This window comes from Mustelus asterias, chromosome 7 (genome assembly GCF_964213995.1).
Source record: "Mustelus asterias chromosome 7, sMusAst1.hap1.1, whole genome shotgun sequence".
In the NCBI taxonomy this organism is placed as follows: domain Eukaryota; kingdom Metazoa; phylum Chordata; class Chondrichthyes; order Carcharhiniformes; family Triakidae; genus Mustelus; species Mustelus asterias.
The window spans coordinates 30941470-30964220 of record NC_135807.1 but is presented as its reverse complement, the minus strand read 5'-3'; the positions used below and the strand labels follow the sequence as shown (position 1 = coordinate 30964220).

Genomic DNA, 22751 nt, shown 5'->3' with positions numbered 1-22751 from the left:
AGCAAAAATACCCAGTAGGTTTGGCCGTATTAGTGGAGAGAGAAACCGAGTTAACGTTTCAGGTCGTTGACCTGTGGTTGAGTTTTGATAGGACAGATAAGGGAGACACTGGGTTCCTTTGGGATTTTCAGCCGTTGTGGAGCTATATTACCAAGCCACATAAGATATTCAGTTAAACAGAACTGCAGGAATAGTACTGGGGTCACAGATTCAAACTAGCAAAAAAATATATAATGTTAAAAATGATTCTTTGAGAAAAGATTGTTCAGCAAGTGGAATGAATTTCCAGATAGGAGAGACTTCAGTTGTTTAGAAATAATTGGTTCACTCTGTTAAAGATGGGTCGAGTGGCCTTTCTCATCCTGTGACAATAGAGGGGTTAATACAGTTTGTTAAGTTTGAGTGTTGAGTGCCCTCTAGTGGGGTATGGAGTCATTATTTCCTCAATGCACCACAATACCACAATCTAACCTTTACTAAAATGTAGAGCTGGAATCTCATTGAATCATAGAATCTTACAGTGCAGAAGGAGGCCATTTGGCCCATCGAACCTGCACTGATGACAATCCCACCCAGGCCCTGTAATCCCACATATTTACCTTGCTAATCCCCCTGACACCAAGGGGCAATTTAGCATGGCCAAACCACATAACCCGCACGTTTTTGGAGGATGGGAGGAAACTTGAGCACCCGGAGGAAACCCATGCAGACACAGGGAGAATGTGCAAGCATACATGTAGACAGTCACCCGAGGCTGGAATTGAACCCGGGTCCCTGGCACTTTGAGGCAGCAGTGCTAACCACTGTGCTACTGTGTCGCCCGTTGGCCTACTCTCTCCAATCATAGATGATCTTGTCCATAACTTCCTTCTCATTCACACACAAGTCTTCATGTTTGTGAGCTTCTGGATTGACAGCTGCTGGTAGAGAACTCGGGTCACAGGTTCAAACCAGCAAGAAAAGAGGTAATTTTGGTGATGATTTTCATTTTGCAAATGAGTGGAATAAACTTCCAGATGGAGTAACGAAGGTGAAGATCTTGGAATTGTTTAGAAGCAATTGAATATAGAGTAAGAAGGGGCTTTGCCCTGTTAGTGAACAGGGGTGATTATCCTGAAACAGTCCATTTCAGCTGAGAAACAATGCGAAACATCCACCCAAATAAATGTTACTGATGGTGTGTTTGTGGCATCTCTGCTGACCGGACGACCAGGAGCTACCATTCCAGCCAGGCAGGGGTTAATTTGCGCTTCCCTCGATTTTCCTGTATTTGAGTGCAGCAGGGTTGGCAAAGGCCCACGTCACCTGACTCCTGCCTGACTGGTTCAAATCCTCAGGAGTGACTGTTTCGTCCAGCTGTTAAAATTGTAAATTTGCTGAAAGGTTGGGTGGGGGAGCATCTCAAAACATATGAAGTAATTCAGGGCCAGCAGATGCGATTTCCCCACCGGGACTGCAAAATAACAGAGCTCATGTCAGGTCTACAGCTTGGACGACTGTTTCCTCTGAGGAGTTCAGCACAGCTGCATTTTTGAATTAGGGGGAAAAAAAACTCGCACTTACAAAGAGACTTATTGTATTCTCCGCACTTTATAAGCAGCACCGTTACCACATGTAAGTAAATATGACAGCCAGCTTTGCACACAGAGGTGTCAACTAAAGCTTAGGGGTATCACCTCTGCCTGGTTGTAAGATCAAGTCTTTTAAAAAATATGTTTTCACTCCAACCTTAAAGTTACATGCTAGCGGAGTGCCACAGGGATCAGTGCTTGGCCCTCTGCTCTTTGTGATTTTTATTAATGACTTAGAGGAGGGGGCTGAAGGGTGGATCAGTAAATTTGCTGATGACACCAAGATTGGTGGAGTAGTGGATGAGGTGGAGGGCTGTTGTAGGCTGCAAAGAGACATAGATAGGATGCAGAGCTGGGCTGAAAAATGGCAAATGGAGTTTAACCCTGATAAATGTGAGGTGATTCATTTTGGTAGGACTAATTTAAATGTGGATTACAGGGTCAAAGGTAGGGTTCTGAAGACTGTGGAGGAACAGAGAGATCTTGGGGTCCATATCCACAGATCTCTAAAGGTTGCCACTCAAGTGGATAGAGCTGTGAAGAAGGCCTATAGTGTGTTAGATTTTATTAACAGGAGGTTGGAGTTTAAGAGCCGTGGGGTTATGCTGCAACTGTACAGGTCCTTGGTGAGACCACATTTGGAATATTGTGTCCAGTTCTGGTCACCTCACTATAAGGAGGATGTGGAAGCGCTGGAAAGAGTGCAGAGGAGATTTACCAGGATGCTGCCTGGTTTGGAGGGTAGGTCTTATGAGGAAAGGTTGAGGGAGCTAGGGCTATTCTCTCTGGAGCGGAGGAGGCTGAGGGGAGACTTAATAGAGGTTTATAAAATAATGAAGGGGATAGATAGAGTGAACGTTCAAAGACTATTTCCTCGGGTGGATGGAACTATTACAAGGGGGCATAACTATAGGGTTCATGGTGGGAGATATAGGAAGGATATCAGAGGTAGGTTCTTTACGCAGAGAGTGGTTGGGGCGTGGAATGGACTGCCTGCAGTGATAGTGGAGTCAGACACTTTAGGAACATTTAAGCGGTTATTGGATAGGCACATGGAGCACACCAGGATGATAGGGAGTGGGATAGCTTGATCTTGGTTTCAGATCATGGGCCAAAGGGCCTGTTCTGTGCTGTACTGTTCTATGTTCTATTACAAGCCAATGCTCAGAATGGACCGGGCAAACCTAAATCCATTCCTTACTTGCTTGCTTCACAAATCCAATTCATGGTCCCCACCCCAATAATCTAGTCCAGCTCCAGTCCCAATAGCAGTACATGGTCTCCACTCCAGTTATCTAGTCTACCTCCAGTCTCAATAGCAGTACACTGTCAGAGATGAACCTTTCAGATGACACATTACACTGAAGCTGTTCTTGGGTGGCAGTAAACACTCCCATGGTGATACTTTGAATAAGAGTGGGAAAGTTGTCCTGTTCAACATTTATCACAAAAAAACAGATTGTCTACCTTACTGCTCCTTGTGAGGTCCTGCTGGACGCAATTCAGCTGCTGGATTTCCCTCCGCGATCACATATATAATGCAGCTTCTTACTTCTTTCACAAATCGAAATTTGAATGAAAGCCCAAGTGATCTGGTTTTGCTGGTGGTTGAGATGGAATATTGGCCAAGGCAGCCGGAAAATTCTCATCTTCCTCTTCAAAGAGTGCCCCACGGGGCTTCTTAAATTGCCTGAGTGGTAATTGGAGCTTTGGTTTAATGTCTTGTCTGAAAATGCTCTTTTCCGTGGCACGATGCTGATGTGTGGGCCTAGGCTGCTTGCTCAAACTAGGGCTTCAAGCCACATCACATCATTACTGTGGTGTGAAAAAGACAGTGCTTTTACAGTGATGCAGAATATGGAGGAGTACTGCTCAGTGAGTCTCAGAACAACAGCAAATCAACTTTTTAAAAATTCTTTCACGGGATGCAGGGTATTGCTGGCTAAGTGTAATAATTAGTGGCACAGTGGTTAGCACTGCTGCCTTACAGCACCAGAAAACTGGGTTCGATTCCTGGCTTGGGTCACCGTCTGTATGGAGTTTGCATGTTCCCTGTGTGGGTTTCCTCCGGGTGCTCCGGTTTCCTCTCATAGTCTGAAAGACATGCTGGTTAGGTGCATTGACCTGAACAGGTGCAGGAGTGTGGCGACTAGGGGAATTTCACAGTAACTTCATTGCGGTGTTAATGTAAGGCTTACTTGTGACTAATAAATAAGCTTTACTTTATTTCTTGCTCACCACTTTAAGGGAAAAGCAACAACACATTTATTTACGGGTATAGGTTATACAGAGGCTTGCAGCCTTGTGGCTGCAGCCAGCTCCCAAGATGGTTCCGGAACAGAATCAAAGAACAAAGAACAAAGAAAATTACAGCACAGGATCAGGCCCTTCGGCCCTCCAAGCCTGCGCCGACCATGCTGCCTGACTTAACTAAAACCTCTTAGCCTTCTGGGGATCATATCCCTCTATTCCCATCCTATTCATGGATTTGTCAAGACGCCCCTTAAAAGTCACTATCGTATCTGCTTCCACTATCTCCCCCGGCACCGAGTTCCAGGCACCCACCACCCTCTGAGTAAAACTTGCCTTGTACATCCCCTTTAAACCTTGCCCCTCGCACCTTAAACGTATGCCCCCTAGTAATTGACTCTTCCACCCTGGGAAAAAGCTTCTGACTATCCACTCTGTCCATGCCTCTCATAATCTTGTAGACTTCTATCAGGTCGCCCCTCAACCTCCGTCATTCCAGTGAGAACAAACCAAGCTTCTCCAACCTCTCCTCATAGTTAATGCCCTCCATACCAGGCAACATCCTGGTAAATCTTTTCTGCACCCTCTCTAAAGCCATCTTTCTGGTAATGTGGTGACCAGAATTGAACACTATATTCCAAGTGCAGCCTAACTAAGGTTCTATAAAGCTGCAACATGACTTGCCAATTTTTAAACTCAATGCAAGCATGCCAAATGCCTTCTTGACTACCTTCTCCACCTGCATTGCCACTTTCAGTGACCTGTGTACCTGTACACCCAGATCCCTTTGCCTATCAATACTCTTAAGGGTTCTGTCATTTATTGTATATTTCCTATCTGTATTAGAACTTCTAAAATGTATTACCTCACATTTGTCCGGACTCAACTCCATCTGCCATCTCTCCGCCCAAGTCTCCAACTGATCTATATCCTGCTGTATCCTCTGGTAGTCCTCATCGCTATCCGCAAATCCACCAACCTTTGTGTCATCGCAAACTTACTAATCAAACCAGTTACATTTTCCTCCAAATCATTGATATATATTACAAACAGCAAAGGTCCCAGCACTGATCCCTGAGGAATGCCACTTGTCACAGCCGTCCATTCAGAAACACAGCCTTCCACTGCTACCCTCTGTCTTCTTTGACTGAGATGTGGAGATGCCGGTGTTGGACTGGGGTAAACACAGTAAGAAGTCTCACAACACCAGGTTAAAGTCCAACAGGTTTATTTGGTGGCACAAGCCACAAGCTTTCGGAGCGCTGCTCCTTCATCAAGTGAATGATGAATTGTGGCTTGTGCTACTAAGTAAACCTGTTGGACTTTAACCTGGTGTTGTGAGACTTCTTACTGTTCTTTGACCGAGCCAGTTTTGTATCAACCTTGCCAGCTCACCTCTGATCCCATGCAACTTCACCTTCTGCACCAGTCTGCCATGAGGGACCTTGTCAAAGGCCTTACTGAAGTCCATGTAGACAACATCCACTGCCCTACCCTCATCAATCATCTTCATCACTTCCTCGAAAAACTCGATCAAGTTTGTGAGACACGACCTCATTTTAACAAAACCATGTTGCCTCTCACTAATACGTCCACTTATTTCCAAGTGGGAATAAATCCTGTCTCGAAGAATCCTCTCCAATAATTTCCCTACCACTGATGTAAGGCTCACCAGCCTGTAATTACCTGGATTCATCATGATACCCTTCTTACACAAAGGAACAACATTGGCTAGTCTCCAATCCTCTGGGACCTCCCTTGTACACACTGTAAGGAGGACACAAAGATTTCTCTCAAGGCCCCAGCAATTTCCTCCCTTGCCTCTCTCAGTATTCTGGGGTATATCCCATCAGGCCCTGGGGACTTGTCTACCTTAATGTTTCTCGAGAACCCCAATGCCTCCTCCTTTTTGATCTCCACGTGACACAAACTAACTACACACCCTTTCCCAGATTCATCATCCACCAACTCCTTCTCTTTGGTGAATACTGACGCAAAGTACTCATTTCCTCTGGCTCCATGCATAGATTCCCTCCCTTGTCCTTGAGTGGGCCAACCCTCTCCCTGGCTACCCTCTTGCTCTTTATGTATGTATAAAAAGCCTTGGGATTTTCCTTAACCCTGCTGGCCAATGCTTTTTCATGACCCCTTTTAGCTCTCTTTACTCCGTGCTTAAGTTTCTACTTTCCTTGTATTTCACAGTTGCTTTGTGTGTTCCCAGCCTCCTAGCTTTGACAAATGCTTCCTTTTTCTCTTTGACTAGGCTCACAATATCTCTCATTATCCAATCATAGAATCATACATCGCAGAAGAGGCCCTGCTTACCAGGGTGACCCCACCCTGCTCCCCAATTAATTCCCCAGATCATGTGACCTTTATGTTGCAGATTAATCCTTAAAGGGACAATCACCACATTCCTCCCCCTCTACATCCCTTTATACAAATGTCAATACTCAATTTACACAGTCCCAAATATGCAAAGTGGCGAAGGCTGGGAGGACCTTGGCACTGCCCACTGGGCATCTGGCAGCACCAAGGGGGTGAAACCTACTGAGGGCAGGGCCTAATGGGGGCAGGGCCTCTGGGAGGAGATCAATGGGGGTGAGGGGTCCTGCTGCCACTCTGCACTTCGGGATCAGTGACAGAGGGAGTGAGACCAGCGATCAGGGCTGGCCATCAGTTTGTAGGGTGGGGGGCAGGATGGTTTCCGCTTGCCGGGACAGTCGGGGATGTGGGAGGGGAGATCGAGGCAGGCCGGAGTGGGGGGGGGGAGTGCAGAGATTGGGGTGCCGGGGCGCCAGCAATCACAGCATGGAGGGGGGTCGCATGGCCAGTGATGCGGGGTCTCAGGGGTGGCCAGTGCTCGGGAGACTGGCAGTGCCGGGCTACTGCGCATGCGCTAATCTCTGCTCTGACAGATCAGCGCATGCACAGTGGACTGCTCAGCACTGTGCTGCCGGCCTCTCCAGTGAGAATAGGCCCCTGATTTTTCGCAAGATTCACGTTAGTGCACTCTGTGGTGCACAGAGTGTGGGACATTCATTTTGAAAATCCCGCTGAAAAAACCAGCAGGATTTACTCCAGTTTTTATGCAAATTTGACGCTTAAATTTTTTTGGGAGAATCCCACCCATAGTGTTACAGTCATAGCTCGGGTCTGGAGAAAGATCAGCTTATGGTAGGTCCATTCAAAAGTCTGATGGCAGAAGGGAAGAAGCAGTTCTTGAGTTGGTTGGTACGTGTCCTCAGACTTTCGCATCTTTGTCCCGACGGATGAAGGTGGAAGAGAGTATGTCCGGTGTGTGTAGGGTCCTTAATTATGCTGGTTGCTTTTCCTAGGCAAACTAAGGTGCATAATGTGAGAGTGTTGGACAATACTATACAAGGATCATGGAATCATAGAATCCCTACAGTACAGAAGGAGGCAATTCGGACCACTGAGTCTGCACTGACTTCTGTGACAGTGACCCTATCCTATCCCCGTAACCCCATAGATTTACCATGACCAATCCATCTAACCTACACATCTTTGGACTGTGGGAGGAAACGCATGTAGACCTTGGGGAGAATGTGCAAACTCTGCACAGTCACCCAAGGCCAGAATTGAACCTGGGTCCCTGGCGTTGTGAGGCAGCAGTGCCAATCACTGTGCCACTGTGTAGCATCATATTAAATAGGACCAGACTCTGGTGAATGCAAAGACAGGAATGCATGTATGTAAATGCACAAGGTGTGCTGGATAAGGTGGGTGAACTATAAGCACAAATAACCCAGGTGTGACTGTGCTGTACTGGCAATAATGGAAACATAGAACATAGAACATAGAACAGTACAGCACAGAACAGGCCCTTTGGCCCACGATGTTGTGCCGAGCTTTATCTGAAACCAAGATCAAGCTTTCCCACTCCCTGTCATCCTGGCGTGCTCCATGTGCCTATCCAATAACCGCTTAAATGTTCCTAAAGTGTCTGACTCCACTATCACTGCAGGCAGTCCATACCACACCCCAACCACTCTCTGTGTAAAGAACCTACCTCTGATATCCTCCCTATATCTCCCACCACGAACCCTATAGTTATGCCCCCTTGTAATAGCTCCATCCACCCGAGGAAATAGTCTTTGAACGTTCACTCTATCTATCCCCTTCATCATTTTATAAACCTCTATTAAGTCTCCCCTCAGCCTCCTCCGCTCCAGAGAGAACAGCCCTAGCTCCCTCAACCTTTCCTCATAAGACCTACCCTCCAAACCAGGCAGCATCCTGGTAAATCTCCTCTGCACTCTTCCCAGCGCTTCCACATCCTTCTTATAGTGAGGCGACCAGAACTGCACACAATATTCCAAATGTGGTCTCACCAAGGTCCTGTACAGTTACAGCATAACCCCACGGCTCTTAAACTCCAACCCCCTGTTTTGAAAATGCTGGGAACTTATGTGTTCAACAAAGATATGGAATGAAATAACTCCTCAGAGGTTGGTGTCTCTTCACCAGATTCCCTTTCTGTACAAACTTAATTCCACTCCGAACAGTGCTGCAGATACAGAGTCAGAATCTCAAATGTCAGTAGCTATGACACTCCTCAATATATATATATACAGGTGAGACTCCCTGATTGAGCAGGCAATCATTATCTCAATCAGGGAACTCATACTCCAAGAGGCCAACCTCATAGGCTTCGTTGAGGTAATTACATAGAAGAAAAAAGGGAAGTAGGGTATAATATTGAATAGGGATAATGTTGTGGTGTTGGGAAGTGGGGATGTCCTTGAGTGGGTATAGGCACAATCCATTTGTTTAGAGTTGGGAAACAAAAATGGTATGATCATGCTACTTGGGATGTACTATAGGTCTCCAAATAGTGAGACGGGGATAGAGGAACAAATCTACAGGGAAATCAGAAAGGCGTGTAAGAAACATAGCGTGGTGATATTGGGGGACTTTAATTACCCAAATATCAATTGGGATAATGTTACAATAAAGGGTAAGGAGGGGGAGAAATTTCTCAAACATGTTCAGGTGAACTTCCTTCATCAATATGTTCTTAGCCCAACTCAAAAGAAGACATTGGTTTACCTGGTGCTGGGAAATGAGGTGGGCCATGTGTCCATTGATGAACATTTGGGTAAGAGTGATAAGCATATCATATTTGATTAGTACAGGAGAAAAACAAGGCGTGATATAGAATCAAATGTTTAAATTGGAAGAGGGCTAATTTCATGCAATGGCAATAATCCAGCCAGGGTTAAATTGAACCAGAGACAAAGAGAAAAACCTGTAGCAGAATAATTGACAATCTTTAACCTTGTAGATGGTGGACAGTGTTGGGGAGCCAGGGGATGAGTTACTCGCTACCGAATTCCCAGCCTCTGACTTGCACTTGTAGCCACAGTATTTAGAAACATAGAAACATAGAAAAACTACAGCACAAAACAGGCCCTTCGGCCCCACAAGTTGTGCCGAACATATCCTTACCTTTTAGGCCTACCTATCAGTAGAAACATAGAAAAACTACAGCTTAGTTTCTGGTCAATGGTAAGTGGGATTTAGCAATGGGAATGTTATTGAATATTAGGTGGAGATAGTTAGATCCTTCTTTCATTTGTTCATGGGATATGGCCAGCATCCATTGCCCATCCCTAATTGCCCTTGAGAAGGTCATGCCTTCTTGAATCACTGCAGTCCACGTGGTACAGGAACAGCCACAGTGCTCACAGTGGGTGAGGGGGAGTGAGCACCTTAAGACCAGGAATGAGCCAGACACACTCTGACCCCATCACACTCTAATACTCATCTTTATTTATTGCTCATTGGGGCGAATTTTCCTGTTCCGCCTGTCATGGGAATTGTAGCGGGCGAAGGGTGGACCATGAAAAGGTTTGTTGACGTCGGGCAGGGTTTTCCAGTTTCGGGGCGGGCGCAGCTGGAAAATCCCGCCCATTGTTTCTTCGCTCAGCAATAGTTTCTATTCATACCTCCGTGTTTTTTTGAAATTCCTGCTAATGTGGTGCCAAACTTTTATCTTTCTGAATTTTGCTCATCGGCCCCTTGAGTGAGAAACATTTTGAAACATGGCTCCCCATAAACAGGTTGGTTAAGCTTTTACTGGACAAATTAATGGAGCTAATTGGTAGAGGCAGAAACAACAATCATTCAAGGGTACTAATAAGCACTTGATGAGGAAAAAAAGGGCAATGGGGAAAGGGCGTTGGGGATGGGATAAGCACAATTGCTCTTTCAGAGAGATGGCATGGTCTCAGTGGGCCAAACGACCTTCTTTTGTGCTTTCATCATTCTATGATTTTCTGAAGTGTTAATAAATTCTCCACATCAGCATCCTTAGGTTTTACACAAAGTAGCCACTGAGATGGTGAATACATCGATTTTGCTTTTTCAGAATTTCTTCGATCCTGGAAGAACTCCTAAGGATTGGAAGATAGCAAACAGAATCCCTGTTATTTAAAGTAAGCAGGAAGAGAGAAAATGGGAAACTAGGCCAGTTAGCCTAATATCAGTGGTAGGGAAAAATCCTGGAAACTATAAGGGGTGTAATAAGGCACTTAGAAAATCATAATATGATTAGGGTGGCACAGTGGCACAGCGCCAGGGACCCAGATTCAATTCCGGCCTTGTGTCACTGTCTGTGTGGAGTTTGCACTTTCTCCCCGTGTCTGTGTGGGTTTCCTCCGGGTGCTTTGGTTTCCTCCCACAGTCCAAAGATGCGCGGGTTAGGTGGATTGGCCATGCTAAATTGACCCTAGTGTCAGGGCGATTAGCAGGGTAAATGTGTGGGGTTATGGGAATAGGGCCTGGGTGGGATTGTGCCCCGATGGGCTGAATGGCCTCCTTCTATACTGCAGGGATTCTATAATTAAGCAGAGCTAACACTGATGGATCTCAGCCATTTAAGAATCTTGATTCATGACGTAGATAAATGTACTGAGTGTAATATTCCCTAGTTTGCTGATGATATAGAGTTAATTGGAAAAGTAAGCGATGATGAAGAAACAAAGAAGCTGCAAATGGATATAGATAAGTTGGATGAGCGAGCTGGAACAAAGTTATCCTGTTAACAGGAAAAATAAAAAAGTAGACTTTTCTTCAAAGGTTGATAGACTGGGTCATGTTTGTATGCAGAGGAGAATGGGAGGGTGATGGTTAACTGTGGAGAGGGGTCATTTATTATGTCAGCTAACATTGGGGGCAGAGATTGAATGGTTGGCAGTTTAGTGGGAATGGGGACATGTTATCATCTTGGCCAAGGTATGATTGATTATCTTACTGATTTTTGATGAAAATGGGACCCCCCTTTAAAGGATCTGGGGATTAAAAATACTGCTGACACATGGGGCTGAATTTAGCAGGTTTGTGGTGTTTCCAGCCCAATAGGAGCCAGGATGGAGGTAAGTGCGGAGGTGTGTGTGAGGGCATGTTGTGGTAGTTGGGACGGGAGGTCCAACAGCACAGTGGCACAGTGGTTAGCACTGCTGGCTTACAGCACCAGGGATTCCCGGTTTGGGTCACTGTCTGTGCGGAGTCTGCACGTTCTCCCTGTGTCTGCATGAGTTTCCTCTGGGTGCTCTAGCTTCCTCCCACAGTCCAAAGACGTGCTGGTTAGGTGCATTGGCCATGCTAAATTCTCCCTCAATGTACCCGAACAGGTGCCGGAGTGTGGCGACTAGGGGATTTTCACAGTAACTTCACTGCAGCGTTAATGTAAGCCTACTTGTGACACTAATAAATAAACTTAAACTTAGGGGTGACTTAATATAGAGGTTCCAGGTGGAGGGAGCAGGCCCGACCTGTAAAAGATCAGTGTGGGAAGACTCGATCCCCTTTCAACCCCCAGCAGCTTATCCTTCCAAGATCCCCTCGTGTCCCTGACCTCCCTCCACCAGCCTCAAAATTGAAGCTGGAGAGGAAGTGGCCCTTAACACTTAAAGGACCTCAATTGGAGCTAAGAAGGGCAGGTTGACTCACTCCCCTGTAAAATGGAGGTCAGTTTGAGGGCGGAAGGCAAGGCCACCTGGGGAATTTTACGCGCTTTCCTGGTGACAAACCCACTAACGGGAGCCTGTACAATTCTGCCCATGTAATCAGGAGGGTCAGACTATTTACAGCTTTCTGATCTCTGCTGCACGTGCACACACTGATCTCTAAATTCCACAAAGGCTTGCTCCTCTAGATGGCGTCAATGGTGAATTCTGTTGACATAGATGCAAGAGGCTTTTCAGCCCCTTTGATTCTGTTCTGCCAGTCTCAATTTGAGTAAGTACTCTCATATCACCAGGTTAAAGTCCAACAGGTTTATTTGGTAGCACGAGCTTTCAGAGCTTTGCCCCTTCATCAGGTGAGTCACTCACCTGATGAAGGGGCAAAGCTCCGAAAGCTCGTGCTACCAGATAAACCTGTTGGACTTAAACCTGGTGTTGTGAGACTACTTACTGCGCCTACCCCAGTCCAACACCGGCATCTCCACATCAAGTCTCGATCTCAATTTCAATGACCTGCCTCTGCTTCATATTACTTGGACTCGCCCACGGATTTTCACTTCCTTTAGATGTACAAAGTCATGGGAGATTTGTGCAATAGACCATCCTTTGATTCACCACAGACAAGGCCACAGTGTTAGCAGATTCAGTAGTGCACTAGTAAAACTGTGTTGAGTTGAATGTACACCCTCCCAGAATCAAGGGGAGTGAAGCAAGAGGCAAAAAAAAGACAATTTGTAGTCCTTCCACAACATATTTATTGGAATTAATCATATCCCACAGGCAGAAATCTATTCATAAATACATTGCATAATAAATTAAAGACTAACACATGATTCATTTTCATTGGCAGTATGAGGGCAGCATTTGGCAAAACGTAAGGCTTCATTTGAGTTTGGAATTGGATAACAGTTTAAGGTTTATTTATTCATTAGTGTCACAAGTAGGCTTACATTAACACTGCAATGAAGTTACTGTGAAAATCCCCTACTTGCCACAGTCTGGCGCCTGTTCGAGTTCACTGAGGGAGAATTTAGCATGGCCAATGCACCTAACCAGCATGTCTTTCGGACTGTGGGAGGAAACCGGAGCACCCGGAGGAAACCCATGCAGACACAGGGAGAATGTGCAAACTCCGCATAGACAGTGACCCAAACCGGGAATCAAACCTGGGTCCCTGGCGCTGTGAGGCAGCAGTGCTAACCACTGTGCCACACAATCAAATGATCAGGCATTAAATGCCAAGTATTCAATACAGCACTTTTAAAATAGGACTGAGCATAATTTTCCAGGTGGTGCCCTTCCCAGTCACGGCATAAATCAGAAAATCATCGGCACAATGCCCACACTTATCTACATACACTGGGTGAGGAATTGGTGACTACATCAGTAAGTGTGTGTTAAAGTCACAGGCAGAATTCCCATGATTTTCCAACACCGATTGCTGGTGGACATGATTCCTTTCGCTGGCACAAACTCAGGAAATTACCTCCAGTGTTTACACTCAGCCTACCCCTGACTGGTTCCTCTCGGGCTTTTCCCCCTTCTTTTTCTGTGGGCACTGACTGCTAACAGGCAGCGGCATACTTCCAGGAGCTTTCAGAGTCCAGGAGCCTGTATTGAGCTTTGCTGGTGATCTAAACTTAGCTCATTCTTTGTGCTTGTCTGCCAGCAGGGCAGTCGACTGAACAGTGAGCAGGACTAGTAATCCTGGCTGATTGTAATGTTTTAGGACTATACTGAGTGTACCAGTTTCCACCGCTGATTAAACACTCGTTACAGACAGTGGAATGTGGAATGCATCCTTGTCTATATTTGAGATCTTCCCTGAACATTGCCCACAGCCCACGATGACAGAGGAATAGGAATAGTGCTTTGCCACATGGTTGCTTCAACGTAGCATTTTCACACCATAAGGAAGATTAATAAAGTTATTTAAAACAGAATGGCCAGTATAAAATGGTCTGTCTCCCTTTATAATACAGAACAATGCAACAATCATAAGTTAACCTGATTCCTGTTCTTTCTTAAATCAGTATACTGCCCCTTTATGTCAAACAGTGAATTCTAAAAACAAGTACACAGATTTTAGTTTTATCAATATTGCACCCACCACCATTATTAATAATGGATTATTAAATATGAATTTCAGTCATTCAACAGCATAATCACAGGTGGAGATAAAATTCATTTAGTGGACCTAAACTGCCACAAATTTTGAAATGTTAATTTATCCAACTTAAACATGTTTTTGACCACATAAAATATGCATTCAGATTTTCTTCAAAGATTCAACAAAAGTACCAGTTTTAGAGTTGACTTATTCAGAAGATGGAAGAATATAGGAGAGCTTCTCTTTTCCGAGTTCATTCTTGGGATGTGGGTGTTGCTGGCGTTCATTACTCTGTGATGTTGGTGATACTGGTCTCCTGCTTTAGCAAACCATACAGAGGGCAGATAAGCAACAACCACATTGGAGTCTCATGTAGAATTGGACATCGCATGCTCAATTCTTCGCATGTCAGTCTTGAGAATGAGTGTCAGCCAGTCAACTGAGTGAATTGGTTAGCTCAGTTGGCTGGGCGGCCGGGTTGTTATGCAGAGTGATACCAACGTCACAGGTTCAATTCCTGCTCAGGCTGAGGTTATTCATGAACTTTGGCCCTTCTGAGGTCTGGTGATCCTCAGGTTAAAATCACCACCAGTCAGTTCTCCCCCTCAAAGAGCAGCCTATGGTTATCTGGGACTATTGTGACTTTACCTTTACCTAGACCTAACAGCAATGACATCCATCGAACTGTATGTCATTCTGACAGACTGAGACCAATTGTAAGACTCCCTCGTGCCTGGCCAACTAAGCTCAGCACAAACTAGCAGAGAAATCATCTAAAGGTAAATAAATTTAAAAAGGGTTGTAAGAGGAGGAGTGGGGCCAATTAGAGATCAAAGGCTTGGTAGGCATGAGGGCATAACTGAGATACCAAATGAATACTTGGCATCTTTTTTTTACAAGGCAGAAAATGCTGCCAAATCAGAGAAAAAGATCATTGAGATATCAGGCGGAATCTTGTGCCCTCCATGTGGCAGGTTTGGTGGCAGGGAGGGCATTTAATTGGGCAGGAGGATGGCAGATGGGATCTTGCTGCCTTCCTGCCTCCAACCCAATTAAGCCCACGTTGGGAAGGCTTATGGATGACCTTTCTTCCTCACCACCAGCTGAAGGTCTGAAGTGGGCAATTAAGTATTAACCCAGTGGCGGGCGGAGGTGCATGACAAACAAATGCGCTGGCTCCCAGGAGTGGGGGGCTGGGGGATGGGGGGGGGGGGAATGCCTCATTTGAAAGCACTCGGGGTACAATTTCAAAACATAGATCACCCAAAGAATGAAAGTATTGTGAACTGAGTGCGGACAGTGATAGACTTCACAAGGACATATGACAGGTTGAGGGGATGGGGCAATACGTAGCAGATGAAATTTAATGCAGAGAAAAGTGAAATAACACACTTTGGTAAGAAGAATGAGGTAAAGCAATAAAAATCAAAGGGTACAATTCCAAAGAGTGCAGTGGTTGAGTCTTCTGGGGGCATATGTGTTGAAAAAGTGTTGCATAAGGTATTAGGATCCTGATAGAATCATAGGTTTACAGCATGGAAACAGGCCCTTTGGTCCAACTTGTCCATGCCACCCTTTTTTTAACCACTAAGCTAGTCCCAATGGCCCTTGTTTGACCCATATCCCTCTATACCCATCTTACCCATGTAAATGTTTTTTAAAAGATAAAATTGTACCCGCCTCTACTACGACCTCTGGCAGCTTGTTCCAGACACTCACCACCCTCTGTATGAAAAAAATTCCCCTCTGGACACTTTTGTATCTCTCCCCTCTCACCTTAAACATATGCCCTCTAGTTTTAGACTCTCCTATCTTTGGGAAAAGATGTTGACTATCTACCTTATCTATGCCCCTCATTATTTTAGAGACCTCTATAACCCTCAAATCTCCTACGCTCCAGGGAAAAAAGTCTCAGTCTATCCAGCCTCTCCTTATAGCTCAAACCTTCAAGTCCTGGTAGCATCCTAGTAAATCTTTTCTGCACTCTTTCTAGTTTAAAAATATCCTTTCTATAACAGGGTGACCAGAACTGTACACAGTATTCCAAGTGTGGCCTTACCAATGTCTTGTACAACTTCAACAAGATGTCCCAACCCTTGTATTCAATATTATATGCAGAGGCATTGAGTTCAAAAGCAAGGACATTATGGTGATTGGCGTATTGTGACTCATTCTGTGCACCACATTTTAGGAACAATGTGAAGGTTTAAGACAAAATGCATTAAAAAAATTAAGAGAATGTTTCAAGAGATGAAGGACTTCAGTTACATGGATAAGTGGGCAAAGCTGAGACTACTACTCTCCTTTGAGAAAGGAAGGTTGAGAGGAGATTTGATAGAGGGGTCAAGATCATGAGGGGTCTGAACAGAGTGGATAGAGAGAACTTGTTCCCATTAGCAGAAGAATTGAGAACCAGAGGGCACAGATTCAAAGTGATTGGCAAGACAGGGGGGAAAGAAAGTTATGCACTGAGTGGTTGGGCTCTGGAATGCACTGCCCGAGGGGGGCAGAGGCAGATTCAATCATATCCTCCAAAGAGCAATTGGATAAGCACCTCAAGATGAAATATTTGTAGGGTTATGGGGAAGGGAGGTGGTGGGACTAGCTGAACTGCTCTTATAGACTTAACTGTTCTCTGATTCTCATTGACCTATGATTTTCACTTAGCAGTGAATGAAATTCAACTCTGGAAACATTATTGAAAATCTCCATTCAGATGGAGTTGGATTTCAAATGACAATATAAACCTATGGTGTTAATTACAAGTGGGTGTAAGTGTGATCCTCAATAATGGGGCGGTTCCCTGGCCCCACGTGTTCGTGTGCAGATTGCCCTGGGGCCGCGCGGTGAGGAGCTTAGTACATTTAGCGCTGGCAAAAACTTCCTTAGGGATTCTCCCCACCCCCCGTATCCCAACATAATCTAGTTCCCACCCTAAGACCAAATTAGCATATTTAAATATTCTTAGTCAGTTTCAAGTTGGATTCTCCCTGCTTCTGGTATTCCCCAACCTTCGCATGCAGCAGGAACCTGGAACACATCACTCCTGGTCTCCACAAACAGAGACAGTCGTGATGGCCACACTGGGGGCCTTGAAGGCTTTTGAAGCACTCGGTTTGTCGTGGACATGAAAGGCAGTGCTCTGGCACTGACCCCTGGCACTCCCTACCAGTCAGTCCGGCAGTCTATGTTTGAGGGTGTGGGGGTGGGGAGATAAGGCTGGCAATCTATGATGAGGGATGAGGGGGAAACATGCCATCAATGCGGGGTTCCTGATGTCCATGGGTGGGGGGAGGGAGGGAGGTCTTCAATTTCACTTTGAGATCAGGGCGCCCTTTTCAAATGACAAGCTCGATCTTTGTGAAATAAGGCTTGCCGGCACATTTAGGCCTTGCCCCTCTCTCGACTGGTGCAAAAAATGGTCCCCCTTCCAAAAAATGACAAAGTGCAGAAAGATCACGATCCGATTCACTCCGACATGCTGGCATGAATCGCACCGGTTTTCTCATCCGGAATGACACTGGGAAAATTCTGCCTAATCTTCTCAAGTAATAAAACAGAATTTAACTTATTCAATCGGGAGTAAACATGGACAAGTGGACATGGGCATTTAACCTTTCTGGTCAGTATGGTTCAGATTCAAACGTGCAGTGAACTCCTCTGCTGCGGGGAGGGGAGGGAAAGGGAAACTCTGATTGATTGGATCGTGAGATCACATCCAAACCAGAGAGGGAGTCACAGGCGCTTTTGGAGGAAATTGAAAAGGGGTTTTTTTTACTCCCAGTCTGGCCTCAAGGCTAATTTCAGAGCAGCATTTGTCAAACCATCTGATGGGATACAGCAAGGGGAAACACAAGGCAAAGGTTAAAGAGTAGAAAAATAACTTTAAAGAAAGGATTTAATAAAAGAGTTTAAAAACATGCAATTCTGTATTCCTTATCCCTTTTACGTTTTCTCTCCAAATTTTAAACCACAATTTTGCATCCAGTATTGATGCAGAATGACATTGAATTAACTAAAAGGTACAATTATTTTTTCAATGCATCACATGATTTCAAAAGTTCTTTGTAAAATTATCATCCTATTCACCTACCATACAACAAAAAAACCCGATAAAAATATAAACTATACTTTCCAATTTTCCTCCCACAAAAGACAATGGGGCAAATTGGAATTTACAGTTATATAACAGACTTTATAGTTTCAGCCTCCCATTACACAAATGTCCCAAATTTTCTGTCAATTTCAGTGGAAATGACAATCGGAAGTCAAGCCTTGGATAGCTGAACTGATATTGCCTGTTTTACACCATTATCTTAACTGGGTACAACTCCACAGAGGACTGCCAATTGTTGTACGGTGATTCAGTCATATTCCTCATGTGTGTGTGTCAGTAGATTATTTACTGCATTGTCAGTAGTGCACAGTCCTTGCAGCGGGATCAGCTGAACACTGATCACAATCAGGATTCTTGCTGATCCTTTATCTGCCTCAGGGGCAGGGAAGCCATCTCTAGTGTCTCTGCCACTGAACTGCTGAGATCATCTTTATTGAGTACTAAACAAAGATAAAAGTTGGAACTGTCACGGTCGGTACAGATCAGTGCTGCAGCCCATTTACTAAGTGAGCTGTCTGAAAGATTTAACTGCTTTAGTCTTGAATTAGGTGTCACATTAGGCCAGATTCAGGGCGGAATTTTCCTGTCCCGCCCGCCATGGGACCCATAGCGGGTGGGACAGGACCATGCAAAGATCCACTGAACTCGGGGGGGATTTTCCGATCTTGGGGCGAGCACGGCCAGAAAATCCCACCCATTATCTAAAGAAGCTAAGACCAGGCTGAAGTCCATGCATCATGGATATTGCAATTCTACTATGTTGAGATTTTAAAAAAAGTTAGGAACTGTATAAAGAGTTCAGAATTTTCTCCTTCAACTTATTTCAACTCTTCAAAAATCCGGACCCTTGAGTGACTGGGCCCCTTCAACCAACTTGTGTTAGTTTTTCTGTTTTTATTTCAGATCTCCAGCATCCACAGTCTTTTGCTTTTACTTTCGTGTTAGTTTGGGCTGGAGAGAAACTCTTTGAAAGCCTTCAGTTCAGATACAAGTAAAGTCATATAAAGTTACCAGCAACATACATTTCATTGAAAAAATTCTGTGCATCAATAGTACCCCGTATTTACTCAGGGCCCAATAAATTGGCAACATCCTTCCATTTCAGCAATTCATTTGGTTACATATAGTTAAGAACTTCCCACTTCCTAGATCTTCCTAGATAACTATAGGGTCCATGGATGATAGGGAGTGGGATAGCTTGATCTTGGTTTCAGATAAAGCTCAGCACAACATCGTGGGCCGAAGGGCCTGTTCTGTGCTGTACTGTTCTATGTTCTATCTGTAGGGTTAACTCCAAACTCCTCATGACATCTACTTGAGAGAAATGAGGTTTGGAAAATCAGGCCAACATTGCTGCAAATTCGACATGGATTCCCATGGAGTGGGAACCCTGCAAGGAGGAGTGGGATGGCAGGAATTATCCCTTTTATCCTCATATTCCGTTATATGACGTATTCTGGGGCAGAGTTTGAGAGGTATTATCTGCCCTTTGGCACACTTCCCAAGTGCCAGTGAGGGGCCAGCGATAATGTGTGCACTAATCCTATGCATAAATGTGCTGACCTCACAATAAGGTGAGAACAGCTCATTTTAATTGAGGCCCATTGTCACATACATTCCATTCCTGAGATAAGCTAATATACACAAAATAAACATTTTTATACTTCATGTACACATGCAAACACAACATCACTGACGTCCATTAATTTGAACTTAGCCATCCTTCAAATACCTTTTCCTCTGACTTCAGCTTAGCTACTTTTGTAACTACTCGATGGCTGATAAAACAGTCAGACATTTCTTCCCCTCTCTGGCTGCTACTCTACAAAACTAATCATTGAGTACATCTTACAACCTGTTTAAGGCAATTTGGTCTCTTCAAACGATCCTTTGGATTTGTCTCTTTTCAGGAGTCCAGGGTTCAGAATAAGAGGTAGTGTTTTTCAACTTTCATTGTTAGTGTGGAACATTCTCCTGCCTCAGATTCAGTTCTATAAAATGTCTGTTGGAACTATTTAGTCAGTTCCCACATGACTCTCTTCAGCAAGAGAGAGAAAGACTGATCGGTACGTTGGTGGATGTCAACCGACTTGACAGTTTTTCAGGAAAGGTGGCGATTTCTGCAGTGTGTTTTTCAGAGGATTCAAGCAGCCATTCTTCACCTGACGAGTTTCAATAGCGAATGCAGGCAAGCTACTTTGACAATAGGGGTGGGTGGGGGTGCATCACAGCTGAATCTGATCCAATCTCCAACCAATAGCCACAAGAGTTCACTTTCCAGCACTACAATGACCAGGAGCAGGAACTCTTGATGATTTATTCATACTCAGAATACAAAGGCAACCAGAGTGTCGCCTGAGACAAGGTCAGCATGGGGTATATTCCTCTTGATATACCCCACCATGCATATACACACACACACAACCATCAATCAGAATGGAAATAGGGTGTTTGGCCAATTCATTTCAGAAATGCGCCATAACAGGGATGATAACCAATTATATCCGCATCACCCCCAATAAATATAGCTCTGCACTAAATTTAATTGCAATTAAGTACTTCACTGGTTAATATCGGTGTTCTTTCAGAATGCCAATATAATGGGGCTTAAAAGGTCCATGGATTTAGTGAAAAAGAAGAACAGGTGAAAATTTTGATGGCGGAAGTGGCTCCTTGCATTGGATGTAAGGGACGGTAGTGACTTTCAGTGCGATTTGTAAACAAACGAGAAAATATTTAACATTTAGTTCCTCATGAAGACAGCAACATTTTTTTAAAGGTATTGGCAGTGGGGAGCTGCCATGAGGACTGGTGTTGCTTTCTTCCATTTCACATCCACTCATTTCTTCCCCTTCTCTCCCCCGAATGGTACAGGCACTCTCTGGGATAGGATTCCGTGATGCTGGACACTCTAGTTAAGCTCATCCAAATGCAGAGCCTGGGCAGTGAGCATAGCAGGCTATTCATCCATACTGGAATCACAGCCAAAGCCCCAACGTCTGCATATAGGCAAGTTGAAGTAGGGGTAACTGGACAGTGATTGAAATATATATCAAGACTGGTGTTTCTCTTTTGTTGTCTGGGCCCATTATTCTGCTTAAATTAGTTAACTCAGCACAGGCCAATGATGAAATTTGCAAGCTTTCTCATTTTCCTGACTGAGATACATTTTTTATATGCTCAGCCATTCTGCGGAACTCCTAGGCATAAGTTTAACTAAATTACAATGTCATATTGAGTGTCGTGCTGACAACACCACATTCATTGTCAGCCTCTTTGCACAGTAAAAATTCTCTCTTTTTAAATATAACACGGCATTGTAGGAAGAAATTCGATCAACTCCATTCTGTCAATCATCATTCTCAAATCCCCACAATCCATTTAAAGCCATCACCAACTCAGTAAATTGTTCAGCTTCTCTTCTCTGGAAACTATTTTGTTCATGTTCCAAAACTCTCGTCACTATGAATGAGTTTACCATGGTTTGTTTTGGCTGTGCCAGTCTCTTTTGTGTTAGCAGTCTGGATGAAACCAGACAATGGAAAGCTGACTAGATGATCACACCTGCTGAACTCAAACTGACAGTTCCTGTGGATAATATTTTAATACAATACATGACAGACAAATTCTCGCCACCCTAACTCGCTCCCAACTGCAGAAATGATCTTCGGGCTAAAGCTAGAGACATGAAGTGAGTCTAAGGTAGTTTCCTCTGAGTCAGTGATCGATACAAGTCCACAGCTTGTGAAAATCCTCATAATTTGGTATGAATTAGCCTGGATTGAAAAACACACTCAGACAGATCAAAGATAGTTGCTAAAATAGGGACAAAAAAATCAGTAAGGCATTGTTTGGTAAGATTAGAATTAAGGCACATCATTGGAAGAGAATAGAAGCAATTTGACTTTTCATTTGTGTAACTATACAGTTGATTAGGAGTTGATCTTCTGAGTTTCCAAAGCAGCGTTAGATTTCCTCGTTCAACCATTCATCACCTCATTAAACATGATGATATTTACAAGATGTATGATCCTCATCTGGCGCCCACACACAGTCTTTTCACGGTCAAACACCTTGAAAGAATTTTATTTTACCAACATTGGCAAGCGACTTAGTGACATTGGCTTCGAAGTTTCCATTATGAACGCCTGTCCCTTTGAAGGCTCCTGCGCCACCATTCTTCTCCCAGTAATGGTGCCAGTTTCCTAAACTGTCGGCTCCAAATCCATAAACGCTCACCTGCAAAGCAGAGGCAGCACATCTGTTAAAAGTGAAGCTGCACATGAGAAGGAAGTCCAAATTTTCTCCCCTTTTATTCCCCCTTTTGACAGTGACTTGAGGTTACAAGGATGGGACTACCCTTGTCGATGGTGGAGGGATGGGTTGGGTCACACAGCTTGATTCTGAATTGGTGTGATATCCACACAGGCCCTTTCCAGCAAAACAAACATCACAGGAGAATAAGCACTGCTAATCTTTCAATTTGCTTAATCAGGGGCACTGAGGCCAATTACTCCATCGAGATTAGCAGTTTTATGTATATGAACCTGGGATTGAGTATTCGTCATCTAGGAACATAGGAACAGGAATAGACCATTCGTCCCCTTGAGCCTACTCTGTCATTCATGACTGATCTGAACCCAAATTCCATTTACCTATTTTGCTTCCATATCCCTTGATACCTTTGCCTAATCAATATTACTCTTGGTAGC

General features: G+C 44.4%; 1 protein-coding gene across 1 annotated transcript in view; it reads right to left on the bottom strand.

Annotated features, from left to right (window-relative positions):
* Positions 1-12555: 12555 nt before the first annotated feature.
* The window catches only part of LOC144495609 (CMP-N-acetylneuraminate-beta-galactosamide-alpha-2,3-sialyltransferase 1-like), a 101432-nt gene continuing 91236 nt past the window's right edge, over positions 12556-22751 (bottom strand). The window contains exon 7 of the mRNA XM_078215809.1: positions 12556-22278. Within this exon, the coding sequence (XP_078071935.1) occupies positions 22105-22278 (174 nt within the window). The 3' untranslated portion in view covers positions 12556-22104. The remainder of the gene's footprint in view (positions 22279-22751) is intronic.